General features: G+C 36.5%; 1 protein-coding gene across 3 annotated transcripts; it reads right to left on the bottom strand.

Annotated features, from left to right (window-relative positions):
• Window positions 1-3,830: 3,830 nt before the first annotated feature.
• LOC149798620 (apicoplast pyruvate carrier 1-like) lies at window positions 3,831-24,063 on the bottom strand. Of its 3 annotated transcripts, XM_089956952.1 has the most exons (10): window positions 23,806-24,063; window positions 18,967-19,156; window positions 18,411-18,537; window positions 15,964-16,103; window positions 15,364-15,481; window positions 14,301-14,705; window positions 12,401-12,523; window positions 8,175-8,384; window positions 5,248-5,347; window positions 3,839-4,095 (listed from the first exon to the last, which is right to left on the bottom strand). In XM_089956952.1, exons 1-10 carry the CDS (start codon window positions 23,927-23,929, stop codon window positions 4,046-4,048), a joined length of 1,587 nt encoding a protein of 528 aa, XP_089813078.1. In that variant the 5' UTR covers window positions 23,930-24,063; the 3' UTR covers window positions 3,839-4,045. The 3 variants fall into 3 exon arrangements, with proteins under 3 accessions (XP_089813080.1, XP_089813078.1, XP_089813079.1); XM_089956954.1 differs by lacking the exon at window positions 14,301-14,705 and having other exon boundaries at window positions 3,831-4,095; XM_089956953.1 differs by lacking the exon at window positions 5,248-5,347 and having other exon boundaries at window positions 3,840-4,095.
• Window positions 24,064-27,239: the final 3,176 nt, after the last annotated feature.

The following is a 27,239-nucleotide window of genomic DNA, read 5'->3' as shown; positions in this document are numbered from 1 at the left end:
AAAACAGTTTATCTTAAAGGGCCTGGTGGCTGTGGTAAAACAACTCGTTTAAATTATTCTTGAACAGACTAGCGAGAGAAATGAAAGAAAGAAATATTAAATGAGGTACTTATCACAAATTCTTTCGATGGAAGGGAGATAAATGGACTCATGAACGAATGTGCGAGAAATATATTCCAAAGATTATTGTTTGGGATGAATGATGCACCATTTCCTTAGAAATGTTAAAAATATTTTTGATTGGTTGTTGACAAAAAATACTGCTGTGATAATGTGTGGCGATCATGGTCAACCACCACCTATTGTTGGATTTTCTCCACATAAATGACTGAAAAACCTTGTGGATTATTATGAAGAAATAATTGATGATCATAGAGCGCTTGATCCATAATTAAGAGAGTTACAGAAATAAATCGGACTACAACCGAATAAAGTTCAGTGTGAAATAATGCGCGAGATAATTTCAGAAACTCCTATTAACAATTTTTGGAATTGATGGAGACCAAATGATTTGATAGTTGCAAGTAGAAAAGATAGTTCGTGATACACTTCAACAACAATTATTTATATTACATGAAGAAAAATTTTCAAATCTACCCGTACCATTATTTTATCGACCAACAGATCATGACGACAAAGTATTGAAGTTGATATACCAGGATCGTCAGAAAAACAAAATCTTGTATTAAATGATATTGTTTTAATTTCTATCAATGTTGATGAGAGCCCGTTAACTATGGACAAAACTCCATGGACGCTAGGATACGCAGTGATAATCATTCATCACAAGGATTAACCACATCTGATACAAATGATTGGATCGTCGATGATCGTATCGAATGGTCAAACGTAGTTTATCTCGCAGTGTCTCGAGTCGGAAGAATATCTCAGCTGCTGAGAATTGTCATAGACTTTGCAGAAAATAATAATCAAATTCTGGAAACTAATGATGATATAGTAAGAAACAAGTTAGTTATAAACAGTGTGACAAAAAAAAATAATCGCGACTTGGATCTGGATGTTGAATTTAGAATGATGCTGAAACTACAACAAAATAATCATTGTGCAATCTGCAACACAGAAATGTTGTGGCAGTATTCAAATAATAATCCAAGAATATTTACAGTTGACAGAATTAATAGTAATTTTGGTCACACACGCGAAAATGTAATGCTGACCTTTCTTGAGTGTAATCGACGTCGAGGTGCTAGTTTACACAAGTGAACGCGGTGGCAATTTAGTATCTTCAGGAATTACTTGTAATTGTTCACGCTGAGGAGCAGTTGAATCTAATCTGTAGATTGCGGGTCTACCCGTGGATCTTACCAGGCAGGAACTTTTAGGTGTCGTCACAGTCCAACTAGGATCAGTCGCTCTTTTTTACCACCTTTAAGTTCACCGGGTTCATATAAATGTCTGACAGTCACAATACCTAGTACTGGTTGTTTTAAAAATAAGTCATGTCGTTGTATTGGTATATGACTTTTTTGTAATCACATTAATGGGTTTCATAGAAATTGCACTAATAATCTTATTATTTGACGCAGCTATCGCACTTGGTAATCTTGCAACCAATTCGCGAGATCTCATATCTTTCTGAATTATTTCCTTCGCATATTCATATCCAAAAAACCGCTCAGCAAGTGTTCGATTAAATCGATCAACAATTGTCTGATCATGATGAATTGCGGTATGTCCTCGTCTAATTTTGACGTTATGTTTTTTCATCAGAGATGATACTGCAACAAGAAATTCTTTGCCAGGATCAACCTGTAGTAACTGTGGCCATCGCAAGGGTCCTCGTTGATAAATTCGTTCAAAAGTAAATACAACTTCAGCTACTGTTTTAGTTCATAGTGGTTTTGCTTCTTTATACTTACTTGCAACTTCAACGACGGTTAACGCGCATTTGTATGTACGTGATTGACGTCTAACAATTTTAATAGCATCGTGTGGTAAAAATAAAATATCTGCTTGATGAACTTCATTAGGAGTGCTGACATCAAAATGTGCATGCTGAATTTTGTTAGGTGGTGGTAGCTCCATTTGCCATATTGCCTGTCGTGCCAACCAATTAGCAGCAACATAAAGTGGAACATTTGCTGCATCAGCGAGTTTACTAATCGCTGCTCTACTCTTCCAATATCTTCTTGGACTATAATAAATCGATTCCATTATTTTATAATAATCGGTTGATTAATTACCGGCTCCTAATACTAGTTTACCTTTCATCGCAGATCTTAAGCAACCAAATAGCTAATGATTTTCGGAAAGATTTATTTTTTTAATGGAATTTAACGAATGAATCAACTTCACACCTGCAAAATGTTGTTATTGTAAATCCTTATTTTTATATGCTACATCATGAACGTGATATGCTTGATCAATCGCATTTACTGGATACTCTCCATGTCTTGGTTGATCTCCCTCGTCAAGTCGGATATCAAGTCGGGTTCCATGGCCACAAAAGTTATATCAAGGAAGATGTTTTTCTCCTGGATACTTAGCCCAATCAGCTCCTGGTAATTTTCCTAATGAAGTGGCTGTATCACCACCTGTCTTCATACGAGACGAAATAAATTTATATTTATTTGTACCACATTTCACACACTTGCCACTAAGTGCAATCTTATATTTTCTGTTATTATTGTTATAAATCCACTGTTGAGGGTGGATGCTCTACATCGAACACAATATAAATCCATATTATTTATTATATTTCTACAACCTGGATGTTGTTGATTTCTCAGCGACACGAAAACATGAGCCAGTCAGACATATTTCAGTATTACCGAATTTCATCAGAATGATAATAATAGGTCCATCCGGATCGGGTAAAACACAATTACTGCTTAATTTGATGATGAGATATCAGAAGTGGGATACGTTATATTTAGTGGCACCATCTGTATATGATCGGAGATGCTACGACGTACTTAAAGATTTTAATGAAAATGCAAAATTGGTGATGAGGACGGCAATGATATTATTAATTTTATCACAGATATTGATGAAGCCCCTTCTGTGGATGACCTCGATCGATTTATTAATAATCTCTTAGTATACGATGATGTGATGCTGAACAAACAATCAAATCCAGCTCGGATATTTTATCGAGACAGACATAAAAATACAGATGTTATGTATGTTACTCAGTGATATACACAAATACCTAAAGTGATCAGAAGTAATTTTAGCTGTGTTTAATGGAGTTATACACATACTCTGTGAAATATTCATCCAACTTGGTGTTGTGGGGACATGGACACGATTAAGTTCAAAAACTTCTTTTCAAAAGCACAATCTACCCCACACGGATTTATAACATTAAATTGACATGATCCTCGATCGCGATATCGTATAGGTCTTGATATAATATTTGGTTGGGAGACTGATATAATAATGATTTAATTACTCACACATTACAGCAGCAGAGACGGTGCAACCTCAATGAAACGTCTGGCGGGTAAACTAACGCACATACAAGTTTTAAAAAGAAACACGAACGACAAAGATAAAGTAACAAAATAAACTAACCCAATTAGAGAAACTTTCGGTTTTAGATAGAGGCTTAAGTTTGGCATTGTTTACCGTATATTTTTCATTTTCGTTTTCGTAGGAAGCTTTATTTTTCAAAAATTACGTTTCAGCAAAAGGTCTGTTCACCCTGTCTGCTGCCAACTGAATTCAGTTTGTGGAGGGAATTAAAATCAAAACAACACCTAAACAAAACTTTGTGGTAATTATTCCAACAATTTCTGTAACTAAGACAAACAATTGCAGTGAATATTCTACGTGAATTAAAGTTTGGAAAACAAAACTTTTGGGGAAAGGAAACACAGACAAAATAATATCATCTAGAAAGATTATTATTTACATTAGGGATAATACCGTTGACAATGTCTTTCCAACTTGTTGCATTTTCATACGACCTGCGCTGCTTTCAGTTTTTTTTTAAAAAAAGTTTTAAACCAATGCCTCGTCGTATACTTCTAAATAGGAACGTCATCCTTGTGTTTTAACCGTGCATTTGTTATCTTCAAATTCAACGACTCTTTACTTGTCTGTCGTTGAAGAAGAATGAAGCGATGAAACCTGAAATGAAAATAATGCAAAACTGTGATCCATATGCTCCTGACATTGACGTTAAGACATTGTGCGCAGTAATTTAGAGAAATAGTTAATATCATATACAAAAATTACCACTACCTCAGCATAATAGAACCTTCTTTGAAAATAAAACTGAAGCTATACGGTGCACGCGCTGTTTGCCACTCTCTATACACGAGTCTACGCACTGTTTGCCACTCTATACACGAGTCTACGCACTGCTAGCCATTCTCTATACACGAGTCTACGCACTGTTTGCTATTCTCTATACACAAGTCTACGCACTGTTTGCCACTCTCTATACACGAGTCAACGCACTGTTTGCCACTCTATACACGAGTCTACGCACTGTTAGCCATTCTCTATACACGAGTCTACGCACTGTTAGCCATTCTCTATACACGAGTCTACGCATTGTTTGCTATTCTCTATACACGAGTCTACGCACTGTTTGCCACTCTCTATACACGAGTCTACGCACTGATTGCCACTCTATACACGAGTCTACGCACTGTTAGCCATTCTCTATACACGAGTCTACGCACTGTTTGCTATTCTCTATACACGAGTCTACGCACTGTTTGCCACTCTCTACACACGAGTATACGCACTGTTTGCCACTCTATATACACGAGTCCAAATATGTTGTTGTTGTTGTAGGGCTTAACGCCATTTTTCAGCTCACGACAGGCTATACATGGCGGCCAGTATTAATGGTGGAGGAAGAACCCGGAAAACCCCCGGAAAGAACCACCGACCCACGAGAAGCTACTGGCAAGCTTTCTCACATACCCACATTAGCCGAATCCGAGACTCGAACCCACGCAGACAGAAGTGAGATGGCAGTGATCCGTAACGGAGAGCGCTTTAGACCACTCGGCCACTCGGGGCCCCAGTCCAAATATGTTGGGAATGAGTAGCGAGCATGCTTAATATGTCACAGGATTGACATAGAAGAAAAAAAAAATGACAAATGGGAGCCTAAAAATATCTAAATGCGTAAATTTGTATCAAGTTGTTTGGCCTTGTAATAAACGGTCTTGAATTTAATTGATCCTAATTTCTTTTTGATGGACCGAGTGCCACACCCACCGACCTCTCTCTCTCTCTCTCTCTCTCTCTCTCTGCTTTTCTTACCTACAGCAACTATCCCTGAGGATAGCAAGAAAATCCCGTGCCATCCCATCAGACCTTTCAATGACGATCCAAGCAGTGCTGTTCCGATTCCAGAAATAATCTAATGTAAGTAAGTAAATAAATTTTTAAATTAAGTAATACGTGTTCGAGATTGTCTGTTATTTTAGAGGAAAAGTAGGACGTGAACCGCCATACGTGTGCTTTGTCCCGAGCTACGCTTTCATTCAATTAGAATACGTCGCAAAGAAATGATGTTCTTAAATGTTTCGATTCTTGTTTTCTAGAAAGAATGAAATTCAAATAAACCTTTTATATTTGTGGAAAGAGTGTATGTGTGTGTTTTTTTTTTATTTTTAACGTAGTTTCAACAATTTCTCAGTCATATCTTTACGATGTCTGCAGTGTGCCAGTTTATTGTGATGTCTAGCAGTGGGGCATCATGCCGCAGACATAGCATGATGTCACAACCAGTCACATTATCATGAGACCAGGCCGACTAGTCCTAACACTAACCTTTTAATACTGAGCGGCAAGCGTGACAGCTACTAGTGCCATTTCCTAGAAGTCTTTGGTAAAACTCGGCAGGGGTTCGAATCCGCGACCTTCCGCATCCTAGGCGGACTCTCTAACCACTTAGGCCACCGGAGCGGTCTGATCGTCTCGATTTTAAGAAAGCAGCACTAGCCATAAGGCTTGTAATATCAAAGTGTGTCTAGTAACGTGGAAAAGGGGTTCCGAATTCACATAGACCGAGCACAAAAAAGTGGATCGTGCTTGACTGACTTGACTTTGGTCGTTGTTTATTACTTCAGTATCCTTGAAATCACTTAACTTTTTTTTTTTGGGGGGGGGGGAGGGTCCCGATATAACAGTTGCTGTCACTGAAGAGTGTTATTCTATATTAATACATGCTAACACAGGGTAGAATGATTCTTAAGAAGGTAATATTTCATTAATCAAAATAAAACGTCATACGTTTCATCGGCTTCTAACTCAGTTTCCTATGATGATCCCTGTCTACCTATCAATCATAACTTAGTCTTTTTGCTCACTCTACCAGCACAATATTACCAATCTAAAGCAAAGCAGGGATGAAACATTAAAAATGTGGCCGCACATTTCGCAGCTAAGATGCCCAGCGTTAACCTCAGCGATAAGCTTCCTCTAAATGAATGCTGGGAAAGCTGTGTTATCGTTCTCTACACAGTGATCAATCGCAAAGAATCAATCGATCAATCACAAAGAATGTGATCATTGATCTCGTCAACATGTTGGGTTACGACACAGTAAAAAGGTTTAAATTAAAAGCGTTAGAGCTAAATATTTCAAAAGATTGAAACTTTAATCGACTGATGAAACTCAGATTTGCGTGCTTGGTCGTTTGCCTTTTTCAACCAATCTTCCATTATTCGGATAAAAGGTCATCGCATTACCAATGAGAGTATATTGTCTGCCCAAGGACACGACACAGCAACCGACCCGACATAGTTTGGGAATGCTAGGAATACTGGTCTGGGAATGGACGTTCATCGCGTTTATTTCGTGACATTCGACAGATTCACCAACACTTAATTTTTCCAGTACTTTATCTCATCAGGGTTTAGATACCTCTGGATGCTTCATACACATGTGTTTAAATTCTGACTGAAATTCCCACAAAGCCAACTTATCTTAATAGATACAAGTTATTGTAAAATAGATATAGATTTGGACATGGACGGCTTCCGAGCATTGTTCCATACAAGGCTCTAGAAAGATCTTTGAGGTATCATTTTAAGCGACTGACACTAACTGTGGTCTCCGGGGCCACGGGTTGATGAGTGATTCAAAGACAGATCTCACCCTTGTCAGCGTGGGCTCGAGTCTCGTCTGGGCGATTGTGAGAAAGCTTGCCAGTACCTTCCAGTGGGTCGGTGGTTCTTCCTGGGGTTTACCCAGATTCTTTCTCAACCAAAATATACTGAGCCCCATTATATAGCATATCGTGTGCTAAATAGTGGCGTCAAACCCACGAAACCACGACCGTGTCCGTCGAATTATCCTGCTTTCAATATACATATTGAGTCCTATGAAAATAACTTTAGTATGATGACTGGTGCTTATTGGTTATGTAGTTATTCTGTTTTATTAAATATTTCCTAATACCAAAACGACAATAATTAAAGAAATAATCATCAATTAGTCTATCTCTGGAATGTACAATGGAGACAGAAATGCATGTACATCGGACCCTGGGTTTTTACAAAAGGAAACTAGGAATTACTCTATTGATCCGTTCCAACAGTATAATGAATCAGGCAACTGAAAAAGGTCTCCTTGTTACAAGATTTAGTTTCAGTTATTTACACTATCCAGTCGTCTAAAACTGTGCTCGAGCTGCCGTTTTGGGCCAAACCTTTTCCGAACACCGTCATGCAACTTCAGAAGCCATTCTTGCTCAGTAGTCAGAATTATGAGAGGAGCCAACTGAAAATGACCCATTTAAACTCAGGTACACTCATTTGATTAGGATTATCATGTAATGGAGTCACTCAGAATATTATTTTTTTTTAAATCTTTGACGAGGTATGCAAATAGGTCTAGGCATTTTATATTTAGGTTCAATTTTAGTCTCGGAATATTTTGACGCGACAAATTATGTGGCAGACAGATATGAAATTCTTACGTAACATATACGCCTTTGTTAAATTAAGTTTACATCAATCGGATAACTGATGTTTCCGTCTACATCCATGCTACATATCGGTTCATAAACTTGATGTCACACCGATGTTAATAATGCTCGAGCTGTTAATTAAGAATAATTTGTTGTGCCATTGGAATTGAACATTCGCTCCCTCTCCCCACTAAACTCAACAAGAACCAGCGAATTAACACCATTGGAATATAAAGAAATGCAAAAGTAGGAAACAATAGTTTTACCATACCGCTATGGACGAGACAAGTCCGTAGTTTATCCCGATATTATCAGCACCATAGAGGTTCGAAAGAGATGCTGGAAGTGTAGCATACATCCCTGAGAAGGACATATAGAGGGCACACACCCAGACGAAGAAGAATGGCTCGCCTCCCCATTCCGACGCAATAATAGTGGCAACAAAGCAGGCAAATATGGCAGTCACACATTGCAGTGTAATCTGAAATGAGACAGAAACAAAATATCGGACTTTGAACTCCTGACATCATATTTCTACTATTCTATGTATCTTGGATCTTGAAATGACTTAATTTTCAGAAAATTAAACCGTCTTCTCAACATCTTAGACGCTGTCAATCGTCATCGCTTACGTGATCATGTGGAAAACTCAGCAACGCGCATCACGCATTCCATAAAGAGTGATGATGCAATCCACTGTGTGATAGAACGATTCATAGATACAAACCATCATGTGATAAATAGATATATGCTTGGATAGGTACAATCCATCATGTTATATAGATATACTTGGCTTGACTTCGCTTGCGAAGATTTAGGAAGGGGACTGTCCAGGTCTATTGCCCGCGCGCTGGCGGCCGACGAGTCCAATACGTGACAGGCACGTCCGTCCACAGAGGCTCCCGGTTTTTTCTTCGCCATCGTTATTGCTAAAATCTGGCCCGTTTGTTTTGTTCAAAAGTGGCAGTGGCCCGGTGAAATGTACGTCGCCAGCTTTCACGGTCAACAGCTTGTGATGCGAATTGGCGGTGATCGATGCCACATGGTGAGGGTCTTTTTCAAGGAGTATTTATATTTCTTTCGAGGTGCCCCTCCATCACGGTGGCCAATGGACAGCTCATCATACAGTGCAACCTTTGGCAGGCAATGATCCTCTATCCTGGACATGTGCCCTGCCCAGCGTAGCAGTATCTTCATGAGCGTGGCCTCAACGCTGATGATCCCTGCTTGTTCTAGAGCTTCAGTGTTGGTTACGAAGTCACTCCAGTGGATATTGAGGATGGTGCGGAGACGCGCTGACAGAAGTGTTCAAGGAGGCGGAGGTGGCGGCTGTCTGTGGTGGGTCTGTGACAGGTCGTTCTTGTTTCGGACCTGACCAAGCTAGTCTTCATGTAGTTTGATGATCATGGTAAGGAACTTTGGAGGACATCCGAGCTTATCGAGGATTTTCCACAGTCCAGTTCTGCTCGCCGTGTCAAATGCCTCCGTCAGGTCCACCAAAGTGATGTACAGTCCTTTGTTTTGTTCTCGACATTTCTCCTGGATCTGTCTCAATCCATCGTGTGATAAAATAGATGCGTGGATAGATACAATCACTCACGTAATGCATAGATCGATAGGTACAAATGGTTCTATCTCAGTTGTCCCACTAGGCCCCGGTAGGTCTAAGGCGCTTGCCTTTAAGAATCACACACACACACACACACACACACACACACACACACTTTTGTCGGGCGAGTTTGAGTCTCGTCTCCACTCGACCAACCTGGGTATGTGAGCAAGCTTGTCAGTGGCTTGAAGTCCCGTGGGTTGATAGCTCTTCTCTTAATCGTCCCAGCATACTGTCCGCCATGAATATATGCTAAAACGTGACGTCAAACCCCATCGATGGAAATTCAAATTAAATTGCCCATCCATCCTAACACATAAATTTCTTTAAGTTCCCTTACATATTGCTTGTTACAGTTACAGTTAAAATAATTCATCAAATAAATCCTATTTTGTTCATCACATGAAATTCATTGTTTAATTTTAAAATTTCTACTCAAGATCTTTACTATGCCTGAATTATTAGAAAACTACATAACTTATAACCATTAACTACACACTTAAAACACACCTTTTCGTCCACATTGGGTATATTGAATCTCACTAAAAGATCCTTTATGTTCTTACTTTGTTTTTAAGCTGTAACCAAAGGGCATGTACCCAACGTTTTAGGAAATTTATGTTCCAAATCACTAAAACGTTCTGAAGCATACTTTGTTGCTGAACGTCTGTTTAAATGAACATACAACGGAATTATTTCATTTGTATTGCTGTAAATCTTTATTCTTCCTAATGATCTCAGTTTATATTCCTAAGTTCCCTATTGTTGTAAATATTTTCTCGTAGTCATGCAAAACGTAATCAACAAACGTCATGAAAATCTTGTTCATTGTTGCAATATATATGCAGATGGTGTTGTTACGACATTTTAGGCATAAAATAAGTAACAGAAAAATGAAAAACCAACAGGTTTTGTAAAACTTAACAAACAATTTAATTATGAAATATGAGAGGAACTATTATGACGTGAATCCTAACTAATCCTAACGAAAGTCCTAAATGAATGAAAAGTTCCTAAAAATTTCAAAAACGGAAATGTATTGGTACCCCAAGAACCGTGACTTTAAGAGAATGTTGTCCAGAATTCCTTCAAATACGTTATAGCAATTCCAAAATAATATTATTGTCCAAATAATGAGCACTTTCTATTTCCAATGAACAGTCAAAACAAATCAGTTGTTTTTCCTCTCGAATAATACCAAAGCACAACATAAAAAACGTCTACAGACTTACAACAGGAACACAAGAAATGTGAATGACTACAAAAATTGGAATGAAACTGATTGCTCAGTTCTCTCTTTATATAAACTGTCTATTGCGACTGTATTTAGCAATAGACCAAGTTAAAGAATCCACTACTAATGTTACGGCCAACTTGCCTATTCGTGTGACCTAGCCAGTCCAATGGGAAGTTACTGAATCCTTCCAGGAACGTCGAAACCCCATCAGCCAATGCGAAATTAAGCCAAACGCACCATTTAAGTCTTATTATTAAGATTGTTATTAATAACTATCAGCACATACGTTAGCATATATTGATAGATCTATGCAACAGTATGGTTTTAACATATTCAGGTCATGTAGGCAAAGTTTTTAACTAAAAACAATTTACAGCCATGAATAAAATTATAACAATTAGAATAAACCATGTACCAGGAGCCACATAAAATATCGATATACATAACAATAAATACAGAGATAGATGCGATACATAGTGTGACTGGTAGAAAGATGGATACATATATATATATAAAGATAGAATGGTTGTAGGTAGATAAAGACGCAATACATCATGTAACAGATAGGTACATATACAGACAAGCAAACAGACAGATACGATTCATCATGTAAGATAGATAGATAGATAGAAGTTTTTTAGTTTTATTTTATTTTAGTTCATTACATGATATTGTAATGTAACATTGTATGTTGGACTAGACTTTGTCCAAAATTTAGTTAATTTCTGCTTGACATAAATTGACTTTTTATTTTATTCACTGTACACAACTAATACATAGCTAAACTTTTCTCTATACGTATGGGTTTAAAATCAATATTGCTATTAACAGAAGGAGTACAAATGTTTATTTGGTTCAGGGTTTTGCAATTTCCTAAGTGAATTTTACCGGTTATTGTTGTTTTTGTTTTGTAAACATCAGGATCATTCTAGAAGGTTATTTTCCATAAGGTAGTTCTTATTATATAGAAAATGCTAATTGTGACCTGAGGTCAAGTAGAGCATATATATATATATATATATATATATATATATATATATATATATATATATATATATATATATATATATATATATATATATATATATTGTAACTGAGAGAATTTTATCATTCGTGCTTTAACATCTGGCGCTTTTAAGTTGTATTATGTTGTGTCCAGATGAAATGAATTTTCTCTCTTCAAATTATTGGATTCAAGTGATAATTTGCTCTGGAAATTCAAACGTGCTCTGTTAAAGTCTTGGATAGAAATATTAACTGGTATTTATAGTATATTCAAACCTGGAATTATATTTCTGTAATTCAACAAAAGACTGTTGGTACATCAACGCATTAGGAGCAATAGCAGACACTTCATCGAGTTCAGTTTTTGGAGTTAGCCTGGACTTTTACTGAGTTTTATTCAGGATTTTAAATTACTAGGACTTGTGCCTGTAATTCTTGGATTATTTTGGTATTTAATTCGCAATACCGTTGGCTCTTTTTTCTTATTTTCACGTTGTATTCTAGGAAAAAAAAATATTTGTTAACTTTAACAAAGCTTGTTGTCTTTCACTCTTTTCTGTCACTTATTTTAAAAGCATAGACTCGTAACAGAAGGAAAATTGCTGAATACATACATTCAGACAGACAGACAAAAACAACACACTACCTTGAAATTGAATCGATCCATGAAGGCTCCCCAGCAAATTCGACCAATGCAATTAAAAATGGATGAACATGATCCAACAATTGCCAGAAAATGGTCGTCTTGGATAAATGTTTGGCCATAGGACTGAAATCCGAAAAGGTAACGTGGGTTAAATTGTGAGAGAGAAACAACTACGATGTACATGTATAAAAGATGTTGATATTATCTGGCTTCGAATGACATATTTTGGCGACAACATGTTGTGGAGTTTATTTTGATTTAAAACGTATTTCGTGAATAGTAATACAACATCGCCGTTGACAATTGAAAATATTCACAAACTTGCAACAACGTTTGGTTGGCTGAAATCTGTTGTATTGTCATAAGGGGAAAGAATACATCCACAACACAGTTTTTATATCCTTGCATCAGCAGTTGCCTCGTGCATTTAAAATGTTAAGTATACATCATGACGTAGCTGTAACAGTAACTACACTTGGAAGTATGGACACTTCGGGCAAATAAGAAAGAATTGCTATGATTTTAAATGTGTTACTGTGTGATTTTATTTACACATAATCTGTATTGCAATTATGATTTCCAGAATTAGGGATATAAAATCTTAACGCCAAGTGCGTACTGGTTTATACACATATACAAGTTAATAATTTTTTTTACAAAATAAATGGTCTCTCCATTGACTTCTATCAAACTCAGTGACACAACAACAACAGCAGTAATAATAATAATAATAATAATAATAATAATAAATTAAGCGCAGATTATCTGGAGACAATGATATTGTCCAAAAATCTGTTTTCAGGATAATCGATTTTCACAATTTGGCAGTTTTTAAATTTTCCTGATATGTGATAAGAGTTACCATGACAGGCGAACAACCTGAACAGGCGGACATATAATAATAATAATAATAATAATAATAATAATAATAATAATAATTGTTATTATTATTATTATCATTATTATTATTATTATTATTATTATCATCATCATCATTATTATTATTATTATTATTATTATTATTACTATTATTATTATTATTATCATTATTATTATTATTATCATTATTATTATTATTATCATCATTATTATTATTATTATTATTACTATTATTATTATCATTATTATTATCATTATTATCATTATTATTATTATCATTATTATTATTATTATTATTATTATTATTATTATCATTATTATTATTATCATTATTATTAAAGCAGCAGGAGCTTGGTAAAGACTGTGACCAAGCAACACGCTTTTCCCATATTTGGTTCAAGACTGGTCTTCTACGCTGGCTTAGTCCGATAAATCAGCCCCACCCCACCCCACCCCACCCCACCCCCCAATCTGTGTTGATGTTGACGGACGATGTGTAGGTATGATATCATCTGTTTATTAAAAGATGCAATGTTGTTGCATGCAAATCTTTCCGGAACATACCTGCGTACAGTTTCGACACTTAACAGTATTTTGGTAAAAGCCATATCTAGCGCGAAATTTAAAATGACCACAAGATAAAGGGTTGTGTTATTCCACGTGGGTTTACAAGTCTCCAAGCGTAGGATTTGATCCGGATTTAGTATGTACATATGGCCAAAATAACATTTCAGCCAACGGTAGCTCAACAGCTGCGAGAAATACCGATAAGTGTATAAAATATACACCAACGTGTGCAGACAAGAATGACAGCAGATTTTGCAAATTTTAACGGATAGGCGAAATCAGCGCCAAAACCGCCATTTAAAATTATTCTTTGTGAGGAGATGATTTATCGGCCTAAAGCTGTCTCTGTGTGAGGCTGTAATTGCCCATCTTTAGTCGTCAAATTATTTTCGGGATCTTCGATTTCTGACACATGATGCTATATAAAATATATAAGGGATATTTCACCATATACCTTGTACAGAGTGATAACAAATCCTATCCCACAATCCATACAGAATAGGACCACCAACCACATGTAGAAGTTTCTAGATTTGAGGGTGATCATTATAACCTGCCACGCGGTCTGTTTAGAGCTGTGACCCTCAGCATCAGGTTCACTCTTTCCTTCCGTTTGCTGATCGAGCGTTGTACACTCCTTAGAATTTGTGTGTTCTGCTGGTGTATCACCTTTCTGCGCTTCACGTGACTTCACATCATCCCCAGCAAATGAACCGTTCATCTCCGTCGTAACTACGTCACATTTACCAACGGAATTGTTTAGATCATCAGCATCATGTTGGAAAGCATAGTTTTGAATACCATCTTTTTTGATGTAATTGCCATTTCTTCCCTGGACATTAAACTCCATGTCTGCTTCCTAACATGAAAAGGTCATAAAAGAAAACAAAATATCGACATTATGGCATCTCCGTTTAATGGCAATTAGAAATGTCTTACGAAAACAGACTTAACTTTCTTTAAAACAACCAACGAAAATAATGACACCATTGTTGACATACTGTCAACTGAGGTACAACTTAGATAAGTTTTAATTAGGATAGGTAATAATGTCGAAGATCCTGTTCTAGATGGAAAAAAAAAACGTTTTTTTTTTCAGTAGAACTATGCAGTGCTGAATAGTGCTCATATTTTGTTAGAATTAACATTTTTTTGCCTCCTCAGAACTTATTCCACACCAAGAATCTTATTACGGATAAACAAATGGAGCGCAGCTACCAACTTTGAATGAAACATTTTGATCCACTTTTCCTCAGAACTGTTAAATATTTATTATTAACTTTTAATAACTTTCTTTTAACTGCCTCGTTAGGCGCTCAGCACTAAGAGGTTAGTGTTAGGACTGGTCAGCCTGGTGTCAGGAAAATGTGACTGGGTGGGACATCATGTTACATCTCTGCGACATGATACCCCAGTGCTAGACATCACAATAAACTGCCACACTGCAGACATCGTAGCGAAATGGCTGAAAATATTTTAAAGCCACATTAAAAATCCATATCACACACTTTCATTACCTCAGCGGGAGGGGAGGTAATCATGATAATTCCAATTATCTGCATGCCCGAGTAGATAGCACCAAGAATCAAGAAGCATGTAGGTACGCGGTCTAAGAGGTCATCGTCCGAGAAATATCTGTAAGAGAGAGGCTACATTATTTAATAGTCCCTGCATACTTGAATTTTCTTTGTCGGCACATCTGACAGAAGTTAGAACTGAACAATGATTTCAAAATAGTAGACCAAACTACATCCCGAGTAACACTCTCTCTTAGACCTAGATGTCAGTGTCGAAATGGAATGTTACTGAGCAAAACAGTCTTAATTGCTTTAGGTCAGGTATTGAATAAATATTTTTCAAATATGGTATACCGGTAGATCTACCATATAAAGTCTCTGTCGTTGTCAACTAACAACTTCTTTATTAAAATAACAACAAATTACAATGATGAAGCCTCAAACGAAGGCTGGTTCTTAATAAGATCTCATATTCAACTTATAGTATCTGCCATGCTGTGGTAGATACGTCAAGGTCTAAAGTTTCTTCATTCTTTTTCTAGTTCCATCTTTCCCCGTTCCCGCCTCACCACGTACCAGCTACCATCATGTATGACTTACCTGTCTGATCCCTCAATGACATCAGGTGCCTTGTTATCGGGGTTGATGTATTGCGTAATGACCTGGTTGAAGACAAAGGCACCTCCTCCGAATCCGGCAACAATAAACCCGCCCGCTAGACCTGGGTGATTGGGCAACCACTGAAATTCAGGGAATATATCATGACAGGATACGTCCATTAGGAGAAAGGATACGAAGTGGTAATTGGATTGCCAGGATTTGATAGGCATTGGTGAAATTACGATGTGAAATTGTCCCGCACAATTATATTCTGAAGCGTTAGAGAGAGAGAGAGAGAGAGAGAGAGAGAGAGAGAGAGAGATTATTAATTTCCATTATCCATTGTCAGGAAGCATTTCCGTGCCTGAATTATAGAAACAATATTTGCTAATGGCTGCCTTCCCGTCGTAATTTTGAGAGGTCGATTCAATTCACAATACAACACTTTATTTGTGGTTTATACTTTTAAAAAAAAAACAACATTTTTTCATTTTCCGCGAGCAGCTTAAAATCATTTGGTGTTTCGTTGTATAGGAGTATCATGAAGCTAATAATATTGTCTGAATATGGGATGGTTTTCCCAGTTTCTATTTGTCACGCGACTTATTCAAGTTCGTTTAACTTGTAATGCGTACGTTCAGTGCATGACGTTCCCATCAGTAGTAAATACATTAGCTATTCTGAGTCACCCATATTTCTGCATACATCTCCTATAGTGTAACGAGAATACAAAAACTCAAAATTGAAAATAACTATACCAGATAGACAGAGGGTATTCTTTAATAAGTTAAAAGGTCACAAGATGACTTATACTTTTGTGCATCGCTATATGGTATAGTGATATAAAAAAAAAAAACATACAGTTTTATTTGTAAAAGATGCTGGTGAGAAGTCAATTGAGAGATTCTGAGACAAAACCTAATACTAGAATCAGACAGTGTTAATTTATTTGTTACGTTAATTGGAAAACACGTTCTTTCAATTTGAAACAAGCATTTTTCGCGACTTTGAGGTTAGCATAGGGTAGTTCTTAGGTGTACTCGGTTATCTAAATATATGTTTTCCTTGGTTTGAATTTGATAGTTTCTTCAGGAACACCTCTCTCGTTTAGATGTTGTTGGACACACACACACACACTTCTACGTTATAGTACAAGTCACATAGCTCATGAACGCGGTCTAAGTAACTTTTTGCAGCTACAGGTGTCATGTTGGAGAATTTGAGTACACGTACCTTCAAATGGCGTTTATTCACTTTATTTCGCGCCTCGTTCATCCAAATTCCATTGAAGATTATTGTATAAATTCCTCGGTAAATGTTAAACTGCAAATTCAATGCTAACGTACTTCGACATTTTTAGGCACAGTCAAGCAAGCGGTGTGATCTCATTTAAACCGGTTTAGTCGCGCGCTATGACGTAAGAGGGAGGGAATAAGTTGTAATCAAACATAAACAGAGACGCGACATTGTAGTCATTTATAAACAACGCCTGAGGAAACACCGGCTGGAAAAAATTGGCACACAAGTCCAATAAAATTTGAGGAAATTATGTAACTTCTTTTATATCTTCTGTATTGTATGTCATACCTTTTATTTCAATTCCTACATCCCATTCATAGTTGAACATCCACACTGGAGATGATTGAAGATGCACGCGACTTCTTGTTCACGCGATCGTTCACTTGCATGCCCCCCACTAGTAACAGTTCAATCCATGATCGACTTTCTAGACCCAGTGTAATGCCGAACTGCCATTGTAAAAGCCCATACGATCGATAATTTTCCTCTGGAATTTTTGTTATGACAATTAATGTGTAAATTACTCAGAAGTCACGATTCTATAAACTTTGTTATAACTATATCACGATAAAATTTTAAAACATAAAATTATTTTTAAAATTTATATCAGTAAATGCGCTTTCATCACCCGTGTGACTTCTACTATATGATTATTTTGTCAGAAGAATGTCAAATGAGATACTCGAATTAGCTCTTCATTAAATCAATCAGCTGTTATTGCATCCCATTTTAGCCCTACCCCCACCCCCGTCTTCAACATTTTTTTATCCCTCTGATGTTAACGGGAGAGTAGATCACTGTTGAAGAATGTCACTTGCGTTCATTAAAAAAAAAAACCTTACAGCCTAAACAAAGAATATAATATTTATTAAATACAGCCTGTTTGCTTTAGTGTCTGATGAAAAAGCAAGCAGATGTTATTTGACCCGTGTTAGAAAGGTTCACTGTGTCTAATAAATAAATGTATAATCATTCTAATAAATAACTGTATAATCATTCTAATAGAAAAAAAACTTCATTATTATTAAATTGCACATTTCCCCCTTACAATTCTGACTAATCGATTCTAAACTGTATATGGACTTGGAAGAAATAAACTGGAGCAAAGCTGAAGGAAATGCATAATACATTATTTATTATAATGATACCTTGACAGCTGCTGTGATTGGTGCCGCGTATGTGGAAAAAATTCCCAAGCCGAACATAACGCCGTAGGTGGCAACAAAGGCAATAAAAGACTTCTGGACGGCGAAGTAACTCAAAAATACTGCTCCACTGAAAAAAATTACAAATTTAAAATAAGCATTATGCCATCGAGATTGGGAATCTGCTTTTTGATTCATACAATTAAATATTCTTTCCTGCAGAAAGAATGATACACCCAATAAAAATATATTTCTACTTGGATAACGTTTCTGTGTAGATGTCATAGAGGTTAACTAGCAAAAACAGAATAATCAATGATGCGAAATCACATTATGTTTCGTCCTCAGAAGCCAAGAGCTAGAATAAAGACAAATAAATTTAGTTGCAATGATAAATAAAAATATGACCAGTCTGATATTAATTCTGACCAGTGTTATTAGATGATCTGCGGCGCATACTGGTGGAGGGGACGGCTTTGTAGTGACTGACCATTACATGCAGCAATTAACATGCAGGCAAGCGTAATAGACAAGCACAAAAGAGCAAAGAGATTCTTACCTGAAAATTGTACATCCCACGGCGGCGGCAATTCTTACGCCAAATCTCTTGAAAATGAGACCTCCTACCACCATACCGATGCACTGACTCACCTTTCCAACGTTCGGAACCCACAAGGAGTCCACATTTTTCAGGTCCTTCTCCCCGGCTCTATATCGCAGATAAGAGATAATATAGGGGCTGAAGTTTCCTGAAATTAAAAGAATTCTCGCCATGAAATCTTAATTGAGCAGATATTCCCTGTCGGTCGGTCGGTCTGTACTACATGTATGTATGTATGTATGTATGTATGTATGTATGTATGTATGTATGTATGTATGTAAGTATGTATGTATGTATGTATATGTGTGTGTGTGTGTGTGTATGTATGTATGTATGTACGTACGTACGTACGTACGTATGTATGTATGTATGTATGTATGTATGTATGTATGGATGGATGGATCGATGGATGGATGGATGTATGGATGCATGCATACATGCCCGTCCATCTGTAGGTTTTTCTCCCTCTCTTAAAAAGGTAAAAAATTGTGATGAAGAAAAATAAGAAACATTATCACGAAGCACATTTCTTTATTACTCAAACAAAATCAAAAGAATTTAAAATCAAATGAGCGTCTAAAAGGAGAGAATGCTGACCTGCATATAGAGGTTTCTGATCTTCGGCATCCTGTTTAATGTGGGAATTGAACCTATACTCGCTGACTGGTTCCCTAACCTTGGTTCAAATTTATCTGGTCTTAGTCATGTAGACACGAATATCACTGGCACTTTAGGAAAGTATTAAGACAGAACACGTTTGAAATTACGTGAAGCAGACTTGTGACAGTGTTACATGAAATCAATCCGAAGTACAGTCTTTCTCTTCTCTTACGCTTATAACAGACATAACTGTGATGTTCATGTGACTAAACCAGTGATTTTCAAACTGTGTGCCGCGGCGCACTAGTGTGCGTGTGCCGCGAGAGATTTGTAGGTGTGCCGTGGGAGTTTTGAAAAATATTTAAAATTGCTAGCGTTTTGAAACCTTGAACATATCGAAAAATTAAATGGTAAATCATGTCGCAAAAGTTAAAAATGTAACATATATAAAAACGCAATCTCTGTCAGTCATTCATAGGTTCCTTTCGTAACGCGAGACTTGTGCGAGATCTCGGGAGAACTCGATCGCTCTAATTATAATAATAGTCTAATAATAAATACATACAGCCCATTATATAATGTTCTCGAATTTTCCACTCTAAAAAAATAAATACACGACGTAACAAATCAGACCGCTACATTTGGCCGCTAGGGGTGGCAGCTATACAATGTTCTCGAATTTTCCACTCTAAAAAAATAAATACACGACGTAACAAATCAGACCGCTACATTTGGCCGCTAGGGGTAAGTTCTTCATCACAAAAATTGTTAAACCTTTTCATGTGTGCCGTGAAATTTTTTAGATCTTTCTGGTGCACCGCAAGACAAAAAAGTAAACTAAACCAACAAGAAACTCTCTTGCAGGATACATCTTGCCTGCTTCTCTGGAAACTTCGGAAGCCACTTTAGTAAAAAAAAATAGGTCATTACAAGGGCAATTTACATATTATGGCTGCCTATGCACAAAAGTTTCACTACCATGCAGGCAGCAGAATATATGAAGCTGTCCTACATGTAAATTCAATCATGGAGAAGATACTCAATTTGATCAGTGTGTGTGTGTGTGTGTGTGTGTGTGTGTGTCATAATTTTCAAACATATACCTGGAACGAGATTGCTCAAATGTTCGACCACAGAAATTAGCTCCACAATCAATCACAAGTTATGATGTTGAAATAAAGACATAATTCGTCTTGTAAGATGCAACATTTGTACGACTCAATATGTTCGCGAAACCGGATTGGAGAAATCTTATGAATGACCACAAAAGAAACATTCGCGACAAAATCAACGCGAAAATGGCCAAGCGTTACAACTTGGCTGGGCATCAGGTACTTACAGTTCTTTAGCAAAAGCGTAAGCAGAATCGTGGAGAAGTGCGTTGTGTTGAGTATAATAACTAGGACAGGGACGAGTCCATGGACTTGTGATGTTTAAATACTTCATGTCTTTCTCTTAATACCCCTCCCCTTCTTTAATTTATATTACTCTATGATGAGTTCTTATACAACGAAACTTTGTTTGTACAGTGACATGAACTTTTTACTCGACTGGCATGCCATATATACATGCCCTGAATAAGATCATTTTTCAATATAGCTTATTTCTGTTTTGCTCTATATTTACAGCATTAATGCCAGTTACATAATTCTTCTAGTACAGTCAACCTTTTTTTGTACGGTGATGAGACATACTGTCCAATATGGAAGTATTCTTTTACCTAAAGAAATAAGCACAGTCCAAGAAGTTTCGTATCTGGTCATTCAAATCGTATAAAGAGGACGTTTTTATCGTGGTAGAGTACTATATTAACCTCATTTGGAATAAACGCCAGTGTCCATTTGAATGTAATCTTATATGCAGTTTTCAACATTGATATCAATTTATACAACATGTAAACATGTTTTATTTTTATGCTTTGAAATTTAAAAATTCAATTAGAATATTACAAGTTGAAATTTCATGTAACGAGTTTTAAATTTGTTGATCATTCACTTAGACTGTATGCAGTTGCTTGTTTCCAGAGTTTACATTGGTACCAATTCTGCAGCAATATTGATTTAAAAACAAGCAAGGAAATATTTTCAAGTGGACAATGCCTCTTTCTCACTCAAACATTCCAAGTTCAATAATATTGTAATTACAATCTTAAATATTTTCTAAGATAGTTTGAATTTCTTGATTTTTGTCGTGTTTTTTTCTTTTTTAAGATGGCCCATGTTGACATTATACACATTATTGTTGGAGTTTGGTTGCCCGGGTTACCAGACCCACTTTGGCAGAACAGGCTCTACGAAAAACTAAAACACCGCGACCCATTTTGATGCTCCAGATGGTGAAGTGCGCTTTAACTATGGTAAATTAAATTAAAATCAAAGCAAATAATACCAGTTCACACCTTAAAGATGAATAAAAGTAACATTTATAATAATTAGAAAAATTAATTTTGCTGCATCAATTGCGACGTAGTACAACTTATGACGTCATAATCTCCATGATATCGGTAATTTATCAAGAGATGAGATCAAAACGTATCTCATTTTGATGCCAACAAACAGTAGGGGAGCGTAGATTTCAGTTGATTGGTTTCTACAGAAAGGTCTTCGCACATTCTTTCTGCATATACAGTCTGCGCAAGCCGAGACTAGTTGTGAGTACACTAATTAGTTTTGTAACTTGTAGATTTTAATAAAGAAGAACATTTCAAAATCGCAAGGTGACAAGGAGAATGCTCTACATTCCAGTGCATAATTAGTTTAAATTTTGTCTATCGATTAACACTCCATTAAAATGCATACATATTTTTTTAAAGAGTAAAATAAAATAGAGAAGTGTAATTTTTAAAAGATAATGTTAAAAATGAAAATAACAAAATACAAAACTGAATGATATATCCAAATTGTGATTCATCAGGAAGAATATAAGGAAAAGGAAATAACAACTCGGCTTGTTTCGCAGTTAATATTCTGCAACGTTATGATAAAACTCCAACTGAAATAAATATTTGTTAATTAAAATAATAGAAAGGATTAAGATAAAATAATATCAAATTTGGAAAACATCGAGGCATATTACACTAGCTTGCCCGCAATTCTTATGCACTCGCTGCGGTTAGTAGCATCAGTATATGACATATGTTACGCACATACGCACGCACACACACATGTAAACGTTTTTCACGAACGACTTATATTATGCTGCTATAATTTACGCAGCATGATTTGAAATTGCTGATGGACTTTTATTTGTTTCTGCTTTGTTTGTTTAATTGTTTCAGTTTTTATGTAGTTTATTATTTATCAAAATGCGCAAGTCATATTACCAAATCGAAACGAAAAAAAAAACTTTTCTATATGACATATGCTGACATATTAATTTTTCGAGTTTTATTCAACGAATCAAGAAACTCACAAGCTGGGAACGGTAATGCTTTGCATTAATTGTATATATATTCATTTCAGGCGTTTATCACAGTGGTAAGATATACAACAAACTGGGAACGGTAATTTTTTGTATTAATTGTGCATATATTCATTTCAGGGGCTTATCAAAGTGATAAGATATGTATTTGCAACTCTACGAACCTGGGTTCATTCACGGTTCAGACGATTGCAGCCAAGCATTTTTTACCCCAAAGAAGGCCGTGTATCATTATATGAGATATCTAGATAATTTAGTGTCAGTGTTTAGAACTTGTGCGATCAATATATCACTTGTTTCTTTTTGAACCTCTTTTTGATTCCCCTTTAACAGTGATACACGTTTTAACCATGTATGCAGAATTCAAGAGTTTGAAACTGGACTGTAAATATATTCTACTGAGTAGAGCGCATTGGACATCAATACCATCCCCTATCTCCAAAAATAAAAATATAATAATAATAGTAATGATTTGGATTTTTGATGTGGCTTAAGCAAGCTTTCAGGCTCGAACCGCGACGTCCGGCATCTTAAGCGGACGCTCATACCACTTAGGCCACCGGTCAAAAAATCAAAGTAATCAACAAAAATAAAAAATAAATAATACTAATACTAATGCTGATAATAATAATAATAATAATAATAATAATAATAATAATAATAATAATAATAATAGTGTGTTGATGATTATTACAACGAACAGAACCCTGGCAACAATTGTGACAGCAAAGAGATAACGATGATAATAAAACAAATTAATTTTCATCACCTACTCACCAAACGTATAAAATGTTCCTAAAGTTAAATGAATCAATATTCCTCCAAGAACGACAACAACTGCTCTCCATCTAAATTTTCTTTGAGGTGTTTCTGAGCTGAGACTGATGTTGCCGCCGGCCATCGTCGTATATTCGAATAGAAATTTAAACAACACTTTACTAGGACAATCGTACTTAACACTGATCTTATCTGCTCAGGTCAAACCCTTAGGGATAAAAGCATTTTGAAGGTACGTACGTTGTATTGGCGACTGTTCCTGACCTCATTACACAAAGTTTGAAAACACTGCTTAATATTAATATGTATGGACATAGATACTGTGGCCCTCAGTAATAAATGTCAATGATCAAGAATATGTGAATTAGATTACATATATACACACACTGTCAGTCCGCTGCACGCAGTTCTTCTGTATCATTCAAAGTCAGTGCCTGATTTGTGTGCACATTTTTGCACATCGAAGCCAGATAATTCTTTGTGGAAGTGGATCGCTCCGTTGGCCAAGTGATTAGAGTGTCCGCCTTGGATGCAGGAGGACGCAGATTCGAACCCCGGCCGAATCATACCAAAGACATAAAACTGGTACTAACATCCACCTCGCTAGGCGCTCAGCGTTAAGAGGTTAGTGCTAGGACTGGTCGGCCCGGTGTCAGGATGATGTGACTGGGTAGGACATGATGCTATATGTCTGAGGCATAATGATCCAGTGCTAGACATCACGATAAACTGTCACACTGCAGACATCGTAACGATATAACTGAAACACTGTTAAAGCTAAATCCAAATCACACAAACATACTCTTTGTGAAAGTGTGTGTTGATGTTTTCGGGGCTTTTTTGGTGTAATTCTGTGTTTGGTGAATCCTGTTGCTCATAATGAAGGCATGCTGATACTCGTGATTGGGCTCGTGAACAATGAACCGAATTGCCACGGCTATTGAACCAGGTTATGAAGTTACCATACAAATTTTTTCACAGCTTGGGCTTCCTTTTCCATTTAGTGATAAAGCAACCCTTCGTTAAATTAAAGCTTACTGTGTTGATAATAAAAATGCTGTTAAAAGAGGTTGTTTACACAGCAGATGTAATTCATTTGGAATTACAAAACCCGAGTCAGCTGTTCACTGAAAACATGCACATATCGGATTCCTCTTGTATTTCTAATTTATTTCGTCAGTTTAACAAAGTCTGCATCTTGTGTGTCCTATTTTCCCGTCTTTATTTTGTGCCATTCAATCTTGTCACCTCCAACTCTTCCAAATGCTAGGGTTTGAAGATAGGTTAAGAACTGAACACCAATCATGGTCTATTGACTTTAAGGGCTTGAAGATAAGTTAAGAACTGGACACCAAACATGGTCTATTGACTTTAAGGGTTGTTTTATAAGTTAAGAACTGGACACCAAACATGGTCTATTGACTTTAAGGGTTGTTTTAGAACTGCACAATGCAGTAAACGTGAAAGAGTCAGCATCGAGATATCTCATGATTCTTCTTATTAATCCCATCATACTATTGACTTTATTTTTGTTTACCTGTATGTGCAGTTCAAATGAAAGTTCGTTGTCGATGACTGTCTTTTTCTGACCTGTTGTATGTAGTCCGTACTCAGAATGTTCACATATCTTTTAACAAATTCTCACGACTTCACATTTCTACTGATACAATCTAGTAATCATTTATTAAACCTCAGCAGCAGGGAGGGCGAGCCGACCTAAGGGTTCCGACAAAAAATAAACCCTCCAGAGAAATCCAATCCGGAGAAGGATTCTATTTACCGAATAGAGGCTTCCTGAAAGAGTTACATCGCTATTGACCCTCAATCCGGAAATAAACCCTTAGTTCGAAGATCAAGCTGCAGAATAATATGTTCATGATTTTTTATTTATTTATTGATTATGTTTTTGTCGACCGACCGGAGATAGACGCCCTCCCTGCTGCTGTCGTGTTTAAATGAATTTTAATATTCTGTCAAAAGATTCTATCTAGGCCGACTCGATATCTGGTTCGTGGATCACATAGATTGACTGTAACAAATCCATATGGTGTAGATTGAGCTCGTCCAAAAAATTTTTGAATTGAGTTATATCCATGTCGCCGCTACATCACGTTTGATGAATGTTTCTTAGCGTATGCGTATCTACACCGTTGAAGATCGCCAACATGTTACAATTATCTCTGATTACTTTAGGTATTTGTGTATATCTCTGAGTTACATAAATAACATCAGTATTTTTATGACGTCCACGTGAAAAGATTCTAGCAGGATTCGATTGTTTATCTAACATAACATCATCGTAGACCACCAAATTATTTATCGAACCATCTAGAACGTCAACCGAAGGAGCTTCTTCTACATCAGTGATAAAATCAATTATATTCTCACCGTTATTCAACAACGTTGCGTTCTCATTAAACTCTTTCAATACCTGATAGCATCGTTGATCATCCACAGATGGTGCAACTAAATATAGCTTATCCCATTTTAACCATCTCATAATCAGATTCAACAATAACTGTGTTTTACCTGACCCTGATGGTCCTATGATGATCATTCTAATCGAATTAGGTAACGCAGCATGATGCTTCACCGGAACAGATTTCTTTGTAGCAGAAAAATCAATTACATTCATAATATAATTATATCATGGATTTATATTGTGTGCGGTGTAGAACACGAACTCCAACTGTGGATCTGGCAACTATCGTTACAAAAAATAATAGATCGGCCGTCACTGGCAGATGCGAAATATGTGGCACAAAAAAAATTTAGATTCTCTTCATCAGGCGAAAAACCGGTTAAAAAAAAGAAGAAAATACGGAGGTGATATTACCTCAGGATTATCATCGTTACCAGGATTCTTTTGGTCTAAATACTCTGGAGAAAAACACCTACCAGGATATAACTACTGTGGACCAGGTACCAGACTCGATATCAGATTAAATGATCAAGATCAACCGAATCCTGGTGAGGATCCTGTAAACTCAATCGACCGGGCATGTTATATTCATGATCTTGAATATCGAAGTAAGGATCTACAACAGCGACATCTAGCTGACATCAAATTGCTTCATGCAATAAATTCGATAAAAAATAAAACCATCAAAGAAAGATTAGCCAGCTGGGCGATAAATGCCGCTATGAAAGGCAAATTAGTTCTAGGTGGCAATTAGTTATATGGAACAGATTTATTATTCTCCTGCTGGATTTTGGAAAGGTAAATCAGCGATCAAGAAACTAGCAAAAGCTGCTAAGGAAAAACCATCAGTAGCTGCTACGTGGTTATCTAAACAGGCTATATGGCAGATTTATCTACCACCACCCAAACGAATAGAATACGCACACTTTGATGATAGCGTACCAAGCGAGGTTCATCAGGCTGATATCATGTTTCTACCACACGATACCGTTAACGATAAAACATACAAACC

Source organism: Sinohyriopsis cumingii, chromosome 5, assembly GCF_028554795.1.
Source record: "Sinohyriopsis cumingii isolate HCF-2022 chromosome 5, ASM2855479v2, whole genome shotgun sequence".
NCBI classification, from domain to species: Eukaryota; Metazoa; Mollusca; class Bivalvia; order Unionida; family Unionidae; genus Sinohyriopsis; species Sinohyriopsis cumingii.
The sequence above is the reverse complement of the archived record's forward strand: the minus strand, read 5'-3'. Positions and strand labels throughout refer to the sequence as shown.

Coding starts and splice junctions, on each gene's coding strand:
- LOC149798620 (XM_089956952.1), bottom strand. CDS start 23,929: ATGGCCGGCGGCAACATCAGTCTCAGCTCAGAAACACCTCAAAGAAAA. Junction 19,157..23,805: donor AGGAACATTTTATACGTTTG/GTGAGTAGGTGA, acceptor TTTTAATTTCAG/GAAACTTCAGCCCCTATATT. Junction 8,385..12,400: donor TGGATCGATTCAATTTCAAG/GTAGTGTGTTGT, acceptor GTCTCATTTCAG/ATTACACTGCAATGTGTGAC.